Here is a 16,795-nt window from a genome sequence, read left to right as displayed (position 1 = left end):
ACACACACACACACACGCACACACGCACACACGCACAGACGCACAGACACACACACACACACACACACACACACACACACACACACACACACACACACACACACACACACACACACACAACCACAGCTGTCGTCACCTGGTTTTGGCTGATACACTTGCAGGTGCTAAAGACTTGAGATTTGTTCCCTTTCGATTCCCAGGTGTCCGACTTGGTGCTTCTGCTGCAGACCCTTGAAGGAGGACAGGGGACAAGGTGAAGCACCGGCCAGGTCAATACCAAAAAACAGTGGTGCTTGACAATAAGCCTGCCGCTTTGACTATCACACCCATAGCAAGAGCAACCACTGCAGCCATAAAGGGGGGGATAGTAAATAGAACATACACAGATGCAAGCACACACACATACCCACACACACAAGCACAAACACACACACAAGCACACACACACACACACACACACACACACACACACACACACACACACACAGCTGCAACCTCTGAACATATAAACGGAGGAAAGATGACAATACGCCAATATACCCGATATGATGCCCATAAACCTCAATTTATTGACATATCAACTTTGAAGGCATTTCCGCATGGGTTATGTCCCTCTCATATCTGTCTCTCTCTCATCGCTCACACTCTCTCTCTCACTCTATCTCTCTCTATGTATCTCTGTCTCTCTCTCTCTCGCTCTCCTCTTGATCTTGTCTTTGTCACTCTAGCTCTCTCATCTTTATCGCTCTCTCTCTCCTCTCTCTCTCCCTCTCTGCTCTTTACGTCTCTCTCTCTCTCATCTCCCCCCATCTATGTCTATCTCTCTTCCTCACTTTCTCTTTCTATTCCCCTCTCTCTGTGGTTCCTTTTTTTAAGATCCTCAAGAGTTTGTGCTTCATGAGTGCCGAGGCTGATTTGAGTGCCTGAGGGGGGGGGGGGGGGGGGGGGGGGGGCTGGGAGTCAAAATCTTCCACATAAACAGAGACACGTTTGTTGAATACAAATGTGTGGTGTGCCCCCCCCCCACTGAAATCACAGAGCGGTGTGTGGCTTGTGAACTCCAATCCGTCGAGCCGCCCCAGTATATTAGAAAGTGGAAAGACAAACAGAGGAGGAGAAATAAACAGCAGAGAGAGCGAGAGAGAGAAAGGGAGAGAGAGCAAGAGCGAAAGTGGGCAAGAGGGAGAGAGAGAGAGAGAGAGAGAGAGAGAGAGAGAGAGAGAGAGAGAGAGAGAGAGAGAGAGAGAGAGAGAGAGAGAGACAGAGAGAGAGAGATGAGAGAGAGAGAGAGAGAGAGAGAGAGAGAGAGAGAGAGAGAGAGAGAGAGAGAGAGAAGAATAAGAGAGAGTAAGTGGGGCAGGAAAAAATGTCTGGATTTGAGAGAGGGAGAGGGGCAGAGCGAGAGAGCGAGAGGGAAAGAGAGAGCCGATAAATGAAACGAGGCAGGGGGGGAGAGGAAGGGTGGGGGGGCCCGCCAATGAGGTGGAGAGACACCGGAGGCTGGGCAACCAAAGCATTATTTTTATTATTATGCATTAGAAAAATGCTTCTGGCTGGAAATAATACGAGGAAAAAAAGGGATGCTTGGATGGAGAGATGCGCTGGAGAAGAGAAAGATTGTTCTCCCCATGACAGAGAAGCCGGGAGAGTTTGAGGAAAGTTCATACTTACGGGTTATCACGCTTATCGAGACAGGCATTATCTATCCCCGGGTAGGACAGCATGGCATCCACCATGCGGCTGGAGTTAGCGTTGCGGTTGCTGTGGAGAAGGACACGGGGAATGGAACAACAAGTAAAGGACATAGGATTAGGTATAGAAGATGGAGGAATCAGGGGTGGAGCTATGTTATGTTTCTGTGATGCAAAATATACATATATTTACATGAAGAGATATATAAGCTAGGGAGAGAGCGAAAGAGAGAGAGAGAGAGAGAGAGAGAGAGAGAGAGAGAGAGAGAGAGAGAGAGAGAGAGAGAGAGAGGAGAGAGAGGAGAGAGACGAGAGAGGAGAGAGAGAGAGAGAGAGAGAGAGAATTTGGGGTAGGATATCATGACAGGAGAGGGATACTTCCTACATAAGAAATAGGCAATCTGACTTCATATCAGTAGAGCACGAAGGCCATTTGGTTGCTTTCTTTCATATGCAACGGCACCTCAGCATTTTCAGTCTTTATTTCTATCTCTCTCTCTCTTCTTCCCCTCTTTGCTGCATATCATAGTGATCAAAGAAACCCACTACTTGGTGGAGTTGAGACGTCTCTCGCCCAGTCTGACATTCTTAATCCCTCCCGCTTTGATCACCCACTTACTCGTCCACTGCACCTCTCTCTCTCTCTCTCTCTCTCTCTCTCTCCCCTCTCTCTCTCTCTCTCTCTCTCTCTCTCTCTCTCTCTCAACCTCGTTCAGCACCACCTTCATCACCACCACTTTCACTACTCCCACCTTGAGCAACACCACAACCCCCATCACCACAACCACGTCCATGACCACCACCTTCAGCACCAGCACCACCCTCTCCATCCCCGCCACGACCTCCACCACTCCCACCTCAACGACCTCCTCTTCCTCCCTCCCCGCCGCCTCCTCCATCACCACCATAACTAACCACCGCCACCACCGCCTCAAAATCCATGACCACCACCACCTACACCCCATCACCACCAGCACCAGCACCACGTCATCCACCCCCTCCTCCTCCTCCACCCACCACCGCCAGTGCCGGCACCCACCTGAAGAAGGAGTAGCTGGGTCCGATGTTGTAGAGGGCGGGGCTGAGCTCCATCTCGGGGAAGTGCTCCATGTCGCTCTTGACCGAGCCCAGGCCCATAGCGAACACCACGAACACCACGGGCAGCAGTATCTGGGTGAGCATGCCCTTCCAGTCGCGCCGGCTGTGCTGGAACCTCTTCACCAGCAGGGCCCACGCCTGCTGCCACACCAGGGCGGCGCCACGCAGCGTGGGGGAGCCGGTCAGGCCTGGGAGCGGGCGGAGAAAGGTGAGGACATAGATGAGACCACAGGGGGGGGGTCTGGGTCGGAGCCCGACACAGCACTAGCCTCGTCGTGAGACGGTCCTGATCTCGGGGGCGTTCGCACTCTGTTTCTCTCTCTGACTCTGCCCTTGAGCCTGTTGAGAGCCCCGCAAAACATGCTTTAAGTGATAGATGATCAGTGCTGCGGGGAGGGAGTTCCCGTTCTTTAAAGATTTATTTTAGCATTTTTATGCTTCATTGAAGAGAGGAAGGTTTCGAACCCGGCTCGCTGCGATCAGGACTGAGCCTATGCGGTACGCGCTCTACCCGGTAAGCCACCGGGGAACCCCCAAGGAATTTCCGCTATTGACGATGCAGCCTGACAAATTAAACAAACAATGGCAGCGCCTGAGGAAAGGGTAGAGATCGAAGGTGTAATTGAATTTAATCCAATGACCATGTTAAAATATTAACTGAAATTAGCACGGAAGTCTATTCTCAGAGGAGACGTTTTTGCCTGAGTCCAACAAGATTTGGCAAGAGCATCACTAAGTAATTTAGTTGAATTGCCTGCAGGTTGTTCACAATGTAAGGCCAAGCCCATATGGGGACATCGTTTGACACCAGCCCAAGACCAGACCGATTGTGAAATGGCAAATTTAATACCTGGAAGGTCTCAAGAGGCTACAACAACATCCCTCTGTCTGAGGTGTCTCAAAAACAGTGTTGTGTTCAGAGAAGGGTAGATCTTCAGATTCACAAAACTTTTGAGACCTCCTATTGGAAAACATACGCGTTTCATATACATTCTGCATCCTTTGATCACAAGTGATCACAAATAAGGATCACTTGTGATCCTTACATGAGCTGCAGGCTGAATTAACCTTAATTATTCAACAGTTAGTTCCGAACAAGTAATTTGATTGGACGAGAGGCATTCCATGAGTGCTGATATAGAGTGTAACAGAAATAGGACTTTTAACTATACATGTATCACTCCGCTTCACAGGTGTTCTCATAACCGTTAATGTTGGTGTCTTTATGTGTTGCTTGGCAACAGTTCAGTCCCAGTCCAGTTGCGGATCCATTTATGTTGGCGGAGCCAAATAAATCATGAAATAAACAAACAGATCTTAATCTGTTGTTGCTTATTGCTGTTGTATAAAAGCAACATCACACTGTGATTATCTTCGACACTCGGCCTACGGCCTAGGATCTACGACCGAATCACAGCCGCGCTGATATGCAGTACAACAGCACTCCCTCTCATGTGATATTGCTTAATTAGCGCACATTTTAAAACTGATTATCATTAGCAGCTATTTTAAGTCAGCTGGTAGTTTAGTATTCTATATATATTACAACAACATTATAACACTAAAAAGAAAATCGACTGTTGAATTAAACGAGGTGAATTAAAGAAGAAGAAAAGAAAGGTAGAAAGAAAACTTCCAGAAGGACGTGACCGGAAACCACTTCCCACCCACAGAGAGGAGACAGACGAAAAAGACTCACGGATTTTATCGCCTGGGAGGGACCGGCTTCCCATCCGCCTCCTCCGAGAAGCTGTCCAAGGACGCCGTATCGGACACGGACCTCGGAGATGGACAGTGGGGCCTCAGAGTTGGGGTCGGACTGGGTCAGATTGAGGAAGACCTGTGCAGGGGTAAGCACATGTCCAGCTCAGAGCCCTGCAAACCACCCAGGACTACCAAGCAAATGAGCTAAATCGATATATATAGAGTCATATACAGTATTTGCAATTTGAATGGACAACATGAATGATCAGAGTGCATACAGAAAAATGCTGTTTGTTTGCAATTCCGTTTTTTTAAGTAAAATGGTGCTGCTTGACATATTTGAAGACCTTGGACCAAATGTTGGGTGCACGGTGATGGTTGTGCACGCTGGTGAAAGCGAGGCCATTCCCCCTTTGGCACTGTTTGGTTTCATCTTAACGTTATTCAAATGTGTTTTTAGCAGATTTGCATATATGTTTTTAGAATATCTCCTCTCTCGCTCGTCTGAAGAATGGCAGAACAACATCACAGGCGGTGTTTTGTATGCATGTTGTCATGGCAGTGTGCTGGGGTTGCTGCGGACCTGCTTCCTTCGTCACTTTCCATCATGGATCAATTTTTAAACTGCATGTTTGAAGCAATGTGTCAGCCAATAATCATCAATACATCTGTGTGTATGCGTGTGTGTGTGTGTGTGTGTGTGTGTGTGTGTGTGTGTGTGTGTGTGTGTGTGTGTGTGTGTGTGTGTGTGTGTATGTCAGTGTGCATGCAGCCTTGCGATGCATGCAAGCACTGACGCGTGCACACACGTGTGTGCATGTGCCCATCCATGCGGGCATTCGCTTTTGTGTGTGTGTGTGTGTGTGTGTGTGTGTGATCATACCAACGTTTCAGCATATCAGTGTGTACTTGTGCATGTGTGTATTTTAGTGTGCGTGCAGCCTTGCGTTGCATGCAAGCACCGCCGCGTAGGCGTGTGTGCGTGCAATCCACTGCATTTGTGTGTGTGTGTGTGAGTGTGTGTGCGTGCTTTCGCTTGTGTGTGTGTCTGTGTGTGTGTGTGTGTGTGTGTGTGTTTGTGTGTGTGTGTGTGTGTTGGTATGTCAGTGTGCCTATATTCTCGCGTTGCATGCAAGCACCAATGCGTGCACACGTGTGTGGGTATGCATCTGTGCATGCGTTTGCGCGGGCGTGCGCGTGCGTGCGTGCGTGGTGTTCCTGGTGTACCTCCTCCAGGGTGGTGTCAGAGATGCCGTAGCAGCCCAGCTGCAGGGCGTCCAGGTTGCCGTCCAGGGCCGAGAGCAGCGATCGGTAGGAGGAGGCGCTGGAGGAGGTGAAGGGGGGCAGTGTGTACACCAGGTCACTGCCCTGGGCCTCCTTCAGGCGCGCCTCGGGCACGTGGGCCTGGATGAAGGCCTTCAGCTCTGCGTTGTCTAGGCCGGGCCCTTCGCCGGCGGCCTGGATGCCGACAGAGAGGGTTGGAGGGGGGAGAGATAGAGAGACGTTGTTGTTGGTTATATCATAGCGTCATATGTAAAGGGACGACATGCAGGACTTCTACATGTGTTCTGCGTCCTTTAAAATTAGCCATTATGTCAAAGGTGGTGCTTTAACTCAAAACGAGGCCTCCCCTGACTCTCTGCGAGCGCTTGTGGCGTAGAAAGCATAAACATGTGCTGCGTGCACTACCGCTAATTAAAAAGTACAAGCTTATTTCGCTAACCTTGTGTTCCTGCCCCTGTGGCTACTACGTCATGTTTCGCGACAGCTCCTCAGCTCCGCGGCTACACTTTGGATTGCGTGCTTTGATTGTTGCGTAGCCTTAAAGCAATATTCATGCCTCAAATCTATTTCGAATGCGAAATAAAAAAACAACTAATTTTTACGTCTGTCGCTACCGAGCCGTGTGCTCTTCGAGAGACCCCTTCAGCGGTTCATCTGACCGAGATCTGTGACTGTGTGGCTGGGAGGGGGAGGAGGGCGGAAGCGGACCGTACCTTCCTGGTGAGGGTGAGCTTGTAGCCTTGGCCCAGCCGATCCTTCAGCTGGAAGGGGGAGCCGCAGCACTTGAGCCCTCCGCTCTGCAGGAAGGCGATGCGGTCACTCAGCACCTCAGCCTCGTCCAGGTGGTGGGTGGACATGACGATGGTGCGTCCTGGGAGGGGGGGAGAGAGAGAGAGAGAGAGAGAGAGAGAGAGAGAGAGAGAGAGAGAGAGAGAGAGAGAGAGAGAGAGAGAGAGAGAGAGAGCAAAACACTGTCAACATCCGAAATGTTTTTTTTTAATAATCCAGCTCCTTAAGAGTGAGTGTGAGAGGAGAGAGGAAAGTAACACACCAGACACAAAATGTTCTCATTTTGTGACTTAACTTGCCCTGCTCCCCCTAGCTCCACAGACAGGGTGAATTAAAAAGGAGATTTCTAGAGTTACAATCGGTTAGTGATCGCGCTCTCAAAATTGATTTGGCACACACGCAAACACACACACACACACATACACACAAACAGACACATACACAGACACACACCCACCCACAGGCACACTCGCACACAAAGTCATTAAATCCTCAGTGAAAATACACGTTAAACAACCTGAATAATCAATCTCTGCATAATTACTTTCCAAATTGAAAATCTAAACCCAGGGAAAGTGAGAACCCTGCAATCAGGTATTTCCTCCGTGTTCGGCTGAGACTGCTACCATGTGACTGCTATTACCTCTCTTAGGAAATAAGCAGTCTACAGTACAACTTGTTAAAGTGTCAATAAACGAATTAATGAACTCCTCCGATTTGACAGACCATGTGTGTGACAAACAATAGCGCTGTCACCCCCAACATCCCCCCTCCCTCCAGCACACACCTGGTGTCTCTGGAGACACTCTCACTCCATGCTGACTCTGAGGTTTGATTGACAACGGGAGTGTGTCAACGACAAGTGCAAACATGATTGGTTTACCTGATTGGCATGTTTACGTGATTGGTTAATAATGCCCGAAATAGAGGAGGACAATGTGACGGTGATAAATTAGTGTTCAAACACGACCCGTGTCGCTGAAACTGCGATCAGACCGGATAAGCTTCAGTCGGCAGGCTGATTACTTTTACTGAATACAGAAATACAAAGAATAGGAGATAGAGAAACTGATGTCAAATGAACCACCTCCCAGAACGTATCTTTACAGATACTGAAGGGCAGAGATTTGGGTGAGCCATGTGTCTGCGTGTGTATTTGTGTTTGTGCGATTCCATCAGTGTGTGTGTGCGCGCGCGCGTGCGTGCGTGCGTGTGCGTGCGTGCGTGTGTGTGTGTGTGTGCGTATGTGTGTTTTTGAGATCCATCATTGTGCGTGTGTGTGCGTGCGTGCGTGCATGTGCATGCGCTGTGTTGTGAGAACAGAGCCCTCACCGGTCTTATGCTGGATTACGATGTCCCAGATGCTGCGTCGGGAGCAGGGGTCCACCCCTGTGGTGGGCTCGTCCAGCACCACCAGGCGAGACCCCCCGATGAAGGCGATTGAGATGGACAGCTTGCGCTTCATGCCGCCAGACAGGGTGCCCACCCGCTTGTGCCTGTGGGCGTGCATGCCGGTCTCCTCCAAGGTCCTGGGAAGGAGAGGTGGAGGGCGGACGAGCAGAACACACTCAAAGTTAAGACAGGGAGAGCAAAGTGGAGATAACAGGGAGGCACCGGTTCCACTGGGCCAATACAAAACGATACTAGCCCTCCTGCCGGCTGTGGAATGTTATTCCTTTTAAGTTGAGTTCCATTTGTGTCTGTACATTGCTTTATCACTTTCATAAGGCACTCCCTGTTTTTAGTAATTACTATCTTTTTTAATTATATTCTTTTATTGTATCTTAATCATCTTCTTTTTGTATTGTTGGTAATTCCCCGCTGTGTTATCCTTAATGGGTTTTTTTTATTAATTATTGTTTTATTTGAAGTCACTATCCATATGCCTAGACACATCTCCCTGTGTGTTTTTCCCGTTCAATATTGTCTGGACACAAAAAAGAGTCCTGGGACTCAATTGAGCTTCTCTGTTTAGAAAAAAAGGTTGATGATGAAATACAAGGGATTAATACTGACTCCATTTGGTATAGGATTGTCTTCCAAACTGCATGTAAATTATTATTTTTACAAATTCCATCCGAAGTCCTGACTCCATTTCCATCCCTGCAAGATGTGAGTTCCATCCCCTTTTAACGTTTGCGTGTTTAAAACCCATTGTGACTATGGTCATGTGGGGACTCTCAAGTCCCAAGAGAATTTATTTAGTTCTAATCTCATTTGCTGACTTTTTAATGACGGTATGAGAGCTTGAATGACTTCTCTGCTGCTGTTAATTATAAGCTTATCTGAGGCTGTTGATAAGGCTGTAAAATACGCCATGCTAAAATATTATCATACCCTAGTAAAAACAGGCCAATTAAAGAATGGAAGGGTAAAAATGCTTCTCAGGAGAGGTACAAATGTTTTTCAGACAACACAGTTCTCTCTCCATCATTTCATTCAGAGGTTATCAAAGAAACACTAAACTATTGAAGTAAACAAAGCTTCAAGTCTTTGTGATGGTCGTGAAAATGGGACATAACCCTGAACACCAATTATCTGATCCTTGTAGTTCATATAATCGCAGTTTCAAGCGTGTGTCAACATCCGTCAACACTCATTTCTGTTGTTTTGTTGCTTGTTGTTTTCCATAATTTGTGTTTATCGAATACCAAAAGCGTTTTGCGGATGCAGTTTGTTCAACACGTTTCGACCACAGTAGATCTACCTTATATATACATTTGTGCAAAATCCCAACGATAATTAAAATTTCATCGCAGTAGCTCTCTATTAATCAATGTTACTTTCTTGAGGGACCCCAAAAAAATGATTAAAAAAATAAATATATATATATATATACACAGTATAAACGTGTTTTTATTTATATATTTATCTTTGCAAGGACTTACTTGCGGACTTGCTCTCGCAGTTCTCCCTCTGTCCAGTGGGGGGCCTTGATCTGTCCGTATAGAAGCAGATGCTCTTTGGTGGTCATGTGGTCAAAGAGGACGTCGTACTGCATGCACACGCCCAGCTCTTTGCGGATGTCCTCAATGTTGGCCAGCATGTCCCGGCCGTAGACTTCGATGGAGCCGGAGGACGGGGCGAACAGGCCGGTCAGCAGGGACCTGAGAGGCACAGAGTTCAGCTCGTTCAGATAACGCCATGTTTTACAATATGGGTAAACCGATGTTGCCATGGGTTACATATAACGAGTTGGATCCAGGGAAAACACGTTGTTTAAGGTAATTCAATCAAACGAATTGTGTCGTATACAATATTCATCCCATAGGTATATTTTATTCAATGAACATTTTTAATATTTCCACAGTGAAAGATTAAAACAATCAAAGTGAAATCCCTGTTGTATATCTACAATATATATTATGCTTAGCACCTTCAAAAAGCACTACAAGACAGATTAAGACACTAAAGATAAGATAGAAAAGAAAGAAAGAAAGAAAGAAAAGAAAGAAAGAAAGAAAGAAAGAAAGAAAGAAAGAAAGAAAGAAAGAAAGAAAGAAAGAAAGAAAGAAAGAAGATAGAATGAAAGAAAGAAAGAAAGAAAGAAAGAGAGAAAGAGAGAAAGAGAGAAGGAATGATAAAAAAGAAAGGGAGAAAGAAACAATGAAAGAAGGAAAAATTGAAAGAAAGAGAGGGTTAAAGAAAGAAAAAACAGAAAGACAGAGAGGGTGAAGGACTGAATGCCTGGGGGCAGCCTACATGGTGGTGGTCTTGCCGGCTCCGTTGTGCCCCAGCAGGGAGGTCACGTGGCCCTCGTAGAAGGATACGCTGAGGTCACTCAGCGCCACGCGCTCGCCGTACATCTTGGAGAGCCGGTGGAGGGCCACGCCCACCGGCAGGCCCCGGAACTCCTCATTGGTCGCCGAGGAGAACATCTTCCGGTCTGGAAGAGGCAGAGGCAAAGAGAGAGAGAGGCAAAGAGAGAGAGAGAGGCAAAGAGAGAGAGAGGCAAAGAGAGAGAGAGAGAGAGAGAGAGAGGAGAGAGAGAGAGAGAGAGAGAGAGAGAGAGAGAGAGAGAGAGAGAGAGAGAGAGAGAGAGAGAGAGAGAGAGAGAGAGAGAGAGAGAGAGAGAGAGAGAGAGAGAGAAGAGAGAGAGAGAGAGAGAAGAGAGAGGAGAGAGAGAGAGAGAGAGAGAGAGAGAAAGAGAGAGAGAGAGAGAGAGAGAGAGAGAGAGAGAGAGAGAGAGAGAGAGAGAGAGAGAGAGGTGGCATAGAGAAGGTGGGAGAGAGTGAGAAAACAAACAAAGACACTTTGCTATTAACAAATTCAAGAGCCACAGTTATCCCAGAAAAGACAGCACAGCAAACAAATTATTCATACATCATTCACTATTTAAAAGCACAAGCGAAAAACCTTGAATATGTAACAAAAATAAAAACACTTCACCGTAATGTGATTCGAGATTCAAGCTTCAAGATTCAAGATGATTTATCGTCAAATGGACAACAATTACAGCAGCACAACATGTCGTTACCATCGCCTCATCAATAGCTATGAGCCTGGCCAACCGGGAGAAGCAGCAGAGGTGCTCCAGTGTGTGTGAGGGTGGAAACAGGAGCCGTACCTTTCTCTTTGTCCTCGGGGAAGACGGGCTGGTTGCTCTGCAGGATGTTGGTGATGAAGAGGCCGCTGGGCTCCTTGGCCCCTCGCCGGCGACAGGCGCAACACAGGTCGGCCCAGAAGGACCGCGACACGGGGAAGTACCACGGGGCGGCGAGGCCGTACTGTCCTGATCGTCGGACGATAGCAATGCGTTTGATGTCAGTCCCAAGCGCTTCACTTTTGATTTAGTTGACAAGTTGATTCATATTGTGTGGTAAAACAAAGTAATACAATTGTATTATGTGTTTTTTAGCTGTTCTTGTTAATCCTGTACTTGGGGGGAGGGGGAATGATTTGGGATTTTTGTCTTTGATGTCTTCGTTGATTTCTGTATGATTGGACTAACTTTTGTTGTCTGTTGTCTGTCTAAGGTTAGTTTGACCTCGGCAATTGTCACTCTTTTCTGAACATATCTGACAATAAAGGGATCCCATGTAAAAAAAAAGAACAGCCTTATCTAACGTGACACGACACACACAATTTGGACACAATCCCTGACCGAATTAGCCTGAGACGACAGGAACAAACTAGAACCAACCGACATGAACCAACCCAGGGATGGTGTTCAAAGTGTTCGAAAGCCGTGACACGCGCCAGTACCAGAGTGCGGCGATGCCTGTTAGCCCTGCGGTCGCCTACCTGGGAACACCATGCGAATGTAGCCCCCAATGAGGAAGTAGATGGCCGAGTCGATCAGTAGCAGCCAACACATCCAGCCGAACGATGAGTTGTCCTCGCTCACGGGGGAACTGTAGGCGTTGCTCCATTGGATTCCTGGGGGTGGGGGTAAAAGACCAATATAAGTACTTACAAAACTCTCATGGTCGCTCAATCAAGATTTAAGATTCAAGATGGTTTATTTGTCATATTCACAACAATTAAAATTAAATTCTTGAGTCTCAGGCTCCTTCAACAATGCATTATAAAAAGAAAAATTATAAGCAAAACACACATTGGGCATGAAATAATTAGAATAAAATTAAATATTATAATAATATACTAACAGCTATTGGTAATGTGAATCTGTCTGAGCTCACAGGAATTGTGATGATGTCAGTTTTTACCAGTGTACTCCCTCTACAAATTGATTTAGAGGAATTAAAGTCAATAAATCCTGGGGTAATATATATTAATATTTATAGATATAACTGTAATTGAATGACAACCACGAACATGATGCTCACTGGATTCTGGACATCAAGTGAGGGATGTTCCCAATCCTTACCAGTACCATAATTGGTGGTAAAAGAGTTGCACTGTACCTTCTCCCTGGTATTCGTAGCGTGTGACATACTGCGTGGCGTAACTGAAGCAGGTAGGTGCTAGTAGTCCCTGTGGCAAAACAACATTATTGTCAGGGAAATTAGCCACAGCAGAGTGAACAACAAATACGTTTGCCACTGGCAGTTGGGTTTATAAATCATCCTTCATGTACCCCAAAGGACAACCGATTCAACAGTCTGGAACCTGAACATTTAATTTATCAAGGGGCCTGTTATAGTCATTAGCTAAGTTTACCAGACAAGAGACACCCATCAGAAACAATCCTAAATATCTAGCTTTCAAAAAAGTTACTTCTACACTAGTTTCACTATACCTAGATCACTGGGTTCCAACCTTTTGGTGCAGTATTTGGAATCTAAGCAGCCCAAAATAATCTATCGCCTTCTTCCCCCCTTACGTTTCTCGGCTATTGAGAGATGTAAGATGTAAGAGCGGTTCCCAGAACCACACAGGGGAGAGATATATTGATTGGTCAGAACTTGGCGAGGAGCACTCTAAAATCCAGAAAAATCCATCTAAAATATTGTCACACACAGAGGCAGGCGCTTTCAACTCAAATAACATGCCCTCAGAGATTACACCCGGGTATACCTGATGGACAGCTGTTTCGGTTCTTACAGTGGCAATCTTATAGTATTACTATCTTATAGTTACTATCTATCGCCGAAAGACGTGCCACAATAGTGCTTGAGCCTATGGCCCGCTGAGGAAAGCCCCTGTGTTTGCAATAATATGAATATTACGAACTGGGTGTTTTTTATTTCTGGGAAAATTGTACAACTTAACGGCAAAGATGTCGCCAAAGAGACCGAGATGGAAATCTTGGAGATTGCCACTTTAACGAACGACAAACACTTCTTTACGATCCGCTCACCAGAGCGCTCTTCTCGGAGAGGCTGAGCTTGGTCTCCAACCCCATGACGATGATGAAGGGGAAGAAGCAGAGCACGTAGACCAGGCTGCCCGTCATGCCGGCGATGTAGGTCTTGTCGAAGAAGGAGCTGACCAGGAAGCTCATGGCCACGATGCTCAGGCCGTAGTTGCAGAAGAAGAGGAAGAGCAGGAAGCCGTCGCTGTTGGGCAGCACGCCGCCGTACTTGAGCACCAGCGTGAGGATGACGATGGTGAAGAGCAGGTGGACGGCACAGTCCAGGAACCAGGCGCAGAAGTGGCTGAGCGGGTTGACGCCCATCATCTTCATGTACTGCGGGCGGGGAACAAACATGGATGGTGAATTGTGTGCACTCGTGTGATTCGTGCCCTTTTTTGTTCGTAGCTCACCGGTTGGGTGCACTTATTGTAAAAGGCTTTGGATAAAAGCGTAATAAAAAATATTCGAGAGATTCAAGATTTCGAGTCAAAATAAAAAATAGAATTTGAATAGAATAGTATCTATTCTGTATTTATTTTGATCTGTTTTAATATATTGTAAAGCACTTTATAAGCCTTGTTTTGAATAAATCAAGGTCATTATTAATATATTAATTATTTGCACGTTGATACAAAACATTTCTACTAGCATATCTCCTGTAATTGCTTCCAATCAGGCAGATAAGTCAAGTGAGATTTACATGTTCCCTGATAACACGAAATAGCACAGGACAGCCAGGGATTGCACTTAGGCACTGAGTTCACAAGTTGTCACACTATCCTTGAGGGCCCTTGGGCACAATGAGATGAGTCGCTGAATCGGCTGGCCAGAGTACATCACAATGTTGTTGCTGTTGTTGTTGTTGTCTGAGGAGCATATTACCTCATGGAGCCTCAGCTCTCTCTCGTAGACCAGCTTCTTCACAAAGTCAGCCACAAACAGGACCCAGGCAATCATGAGCATGATCGGGAAGACAAACGAGATAGCCTCCAGGTACCTGTGGTTGTTGGGAGGGGAGGGGTTGTCAGCCATCAATCACAGGCATCGTCCAATCACACTCGACTTGCAACATCAATGTTAAAGAAGGACTTTCAAGGTGAATGATAGCCCGCGATATCTGGATGGGCTGTTTTTATCGTCTATGTTTGATGAAATAATAAGTCAAGTCAATACCAGTCAATACCCTGAACTCTTATTGGCATTCAATGTATTTTTATGTAATGGATATTTTGTCATTTTGGATCGGACCAAAAAAACAATGTATCATTATACAAAATTTGACATGAAACAAAAACATCATCACAAAAACCACATGAAAAGTCAAAGAAAAGAGAGGAAGGAATAGCGGAGGGGAGAACCATATCGAGTGAAAGCTAAGGGAGTGACTGAAGGTTGGAGGGATGCAAAGCTGAAAACGGAGAACCGGATAAAACCCCCGTCTGGACATGGACACGGGAACGCCAAACAGTAACACCACGCTTATTCTAACAATGGAGACAGAGCCCTATATTCGCACAGCAGTACTCTGTGTCTGCCGCCTCCCCGCCCGCCTCCCCTCCCCACCCGCCTCCCCCCAAAAATGCAATAAACGTGTCTGAAGCCGGCGCCCGAGGGATAAATCGTATCTGGGCGTACAGACAGCGGGCAGAAGGCTTGACCCAGGCACCCCGCGACCAGGGCTCTGTTCGGCGGAGATATCAGCGAAGGCCTTAAGAAGAGGCCTCCTGGGGCGCGGGCCAAATGAAGGCATTTAGGGCTCAGCGGTGATTTACTGGGAGTAATGGACTGCACTGACGGCTGCGTACGGATGAAAAGCCGGCGGATGTCAGGGGGCCGGCTCTCAGCACTCAGCGATGCACGTCTGTTACACATGACCGTGAGTGTGAGGAAGTGGGTGTGCTCACGTGTCTGTTGGTACATGTGAGTGTGTGTGTGTTGTGTAATGTATGCAGGGACTAATCGCAAGCCTAATCAAAAGTATGCAGAAGGTATGTTTCGGTGCGTGTAGGCACTGCGTGTGCGTGCGTGAGTGTGCGTGTGTGTGCGTGTGTGTGCGTGATGAATAGACACTTGGGCTGGGTGAGGCTGCACACACGCCTGGTGCAGCAGGTTGTTGATGTTTCCACAAACATCGACACCCTGCAAAGCCAGCCGAGGTGAGCTGTCAGAGGGGGGGGGGGGACATCACAACACACTCGTTTCACGAAGAACCCTGAAAGCACTCACTCGTCCCGCATGAAGCACGGGTAGGGGAAGGGCTGGAGCTGGACGGCGGGCTCGGCCACGTGGTGGCCGGCGTGCGTGGCGATGATGGCGCGGTCGATGCTCTCCTGCAGGTAGATGAAGCCGCGCGTGTAGCGCATGGTCTGGCTCGCGTCGATGTGCGTGTCCTTGAGGTAGTAGAGGCTGCGCACGCGGTCCGTGCGCATCACGTTGTCCATGTGCATGCGGATGGTGTAGCTGACTTTGCGCGGCAGGCCCGCCTCGGCAACGTCGCTGCCGTTCCCCGGCTTCCGATTGTCTCCCGAGGGGAGCTTGAAGATGACACCTGTTTTTGATGGGCACAGTGTTACCGCTGATGGTGGAGGTGGGGGTGGGGGTGGGGGTGGTGCTGGTGGTACTGGTCGCTATAGTTCATTTGAATTGATCGTTCATTGGTCGTTTGAGTCGGCGCAGCTCAATGATAAACTAGTTCAACAAACGGCTCCATGGCTCAACAATAGGGATTAGCCGATGGCCCGGGACAACTTAAACGCCATGTCGGTCAAGTAACTATGACAACTCGCTTGCGCGTTCAGGGTGAAAGACTAAAAGATGTGTACATAAAAATATGTACATATTTCAATGCATCGATAAAGTTATCCTTATGTTGCCCACGTCGGAAAATAATTTCCGAATTATTTGATTTACTTACCGGTACTTTCAATTTTCTTGAGTCTGTGACATTATTTGATAACTACTGATAAAACAACTATTTGTATAGGGGCCAGTAAAAATGGACTTCGGGCAAATAGAATTCAGACCCACTGGCCCGACTGGGAAGTGAAAAAAAACCTTAGCGTTGAGCCCTGGATTGCTTACCATAGAGGCCCCTGATCAGTCACAATTATTGCTGAAGCTCACCTTTATAACGATACGAACCAAAGCTTTAGTTAATTTTTCAGTCCCCATATATGTTTATAAGTTACTGAAATATATTAGTCATTTCTTATTTAAAATGCAATGCCCATGTTGCTGGTAAATCTGCTTTTCATAAGCTGATACTGTAATATTGATCCATAGTGTGCAAATCTATATCTGGTGTATTGAATATTGCACGCTGTACACGGTAAATCATAAAAGCTCAATGCAACGGCATCATTTGTAACCAGGGCCCATGGTGCGGCGAGTCAAACTGACTTGCGTAAAGGTCACGGTTTTTCGCCAGCTCCTGGGCAACGGAGTCCATCTCCTCAGCAGAGTCGTAGCC

General features: G+C 47.1%; 1 protein-coding gene across 1 annotated transcript in view; it reads right to left on the bottom strand.

Moving 5' to 3' along the window:
* The window catches only part of abca12 (ATP-binding cassette, sub-family A (ABC1), member 12), a 73,343-nt gene that overhangs the window by 20,378 nt on the left and 36,170 nt on the right, over positions 1 to 16,795 (bottom strand). Inside the window, 18 exon segments of the mRNA XM_030344002.1 lie at positions 137 to 230; positions 1,672 to 1,761; positions 2,731 to 2,977; positions 4,489 to 4,527; positions 4,529 to 4,568; positions 4,570 to 4,629; positions 5,721 to 5,951; positions 6,491 to 6,648; positions 7,899 to 8,095; positions 9,455 to 9,673; positions 10,269 to 10,452; positions 11,134 to 11,298; positions 11,811 to 11,945; positions 12,434 to 12,503; positions 13,330 to 13,659; positions 14,209 to 14,323; positions 15,553 to 15,874; positions 16,726 to 16,795. The exon segment at positions 16,726 to 16,795 is cut by the window's right edge and continues 110 nt beyond it. Of these exon segments, the coding sequence (XP_030199862.1) occupies positions 137 to 230; positions 1,672 to 1,761; positions 2,731 to 2,977; positions 4,489 to 4,527; positions 4,529 to 4,568; positions 4,570 to 4,629; positions 5,721 to 5,951; positions 6,491 to 6,648; positions 7,899 to 8,095; positions 9,455 to 9,673; positions 10,269 to 10,452; positions 11,134 to 11,298; positions 11,811 to 11,945; positions 12,434 to 12,503; positions 13,330 to 13,659; positions 14,209 to 14,323; positions 15,553 to 15,874; positions 16,726 to 16,795 (2,766 nt within the window).

The sequence above is a fragment of the Gadus morhua genome, chromosome 20 (genome assembly GCF_902167405.1).
Source record: "Gadus morhua chromosome 20, gadMor3.0, whole genome shotgun sequence".
In the NCBI taxonomy this organism is placed as follows: domain Eukaryota; kingdom Metazoa; phylum Chordata; class Actinopteri; order Gadiformes; family Gadidae; genus Gadus; species Gadus morhua.
Note: the sequence above shows the minus strand (reverse complement) of the source record. Positions and strands in the feature narration are given on the sequence as shown.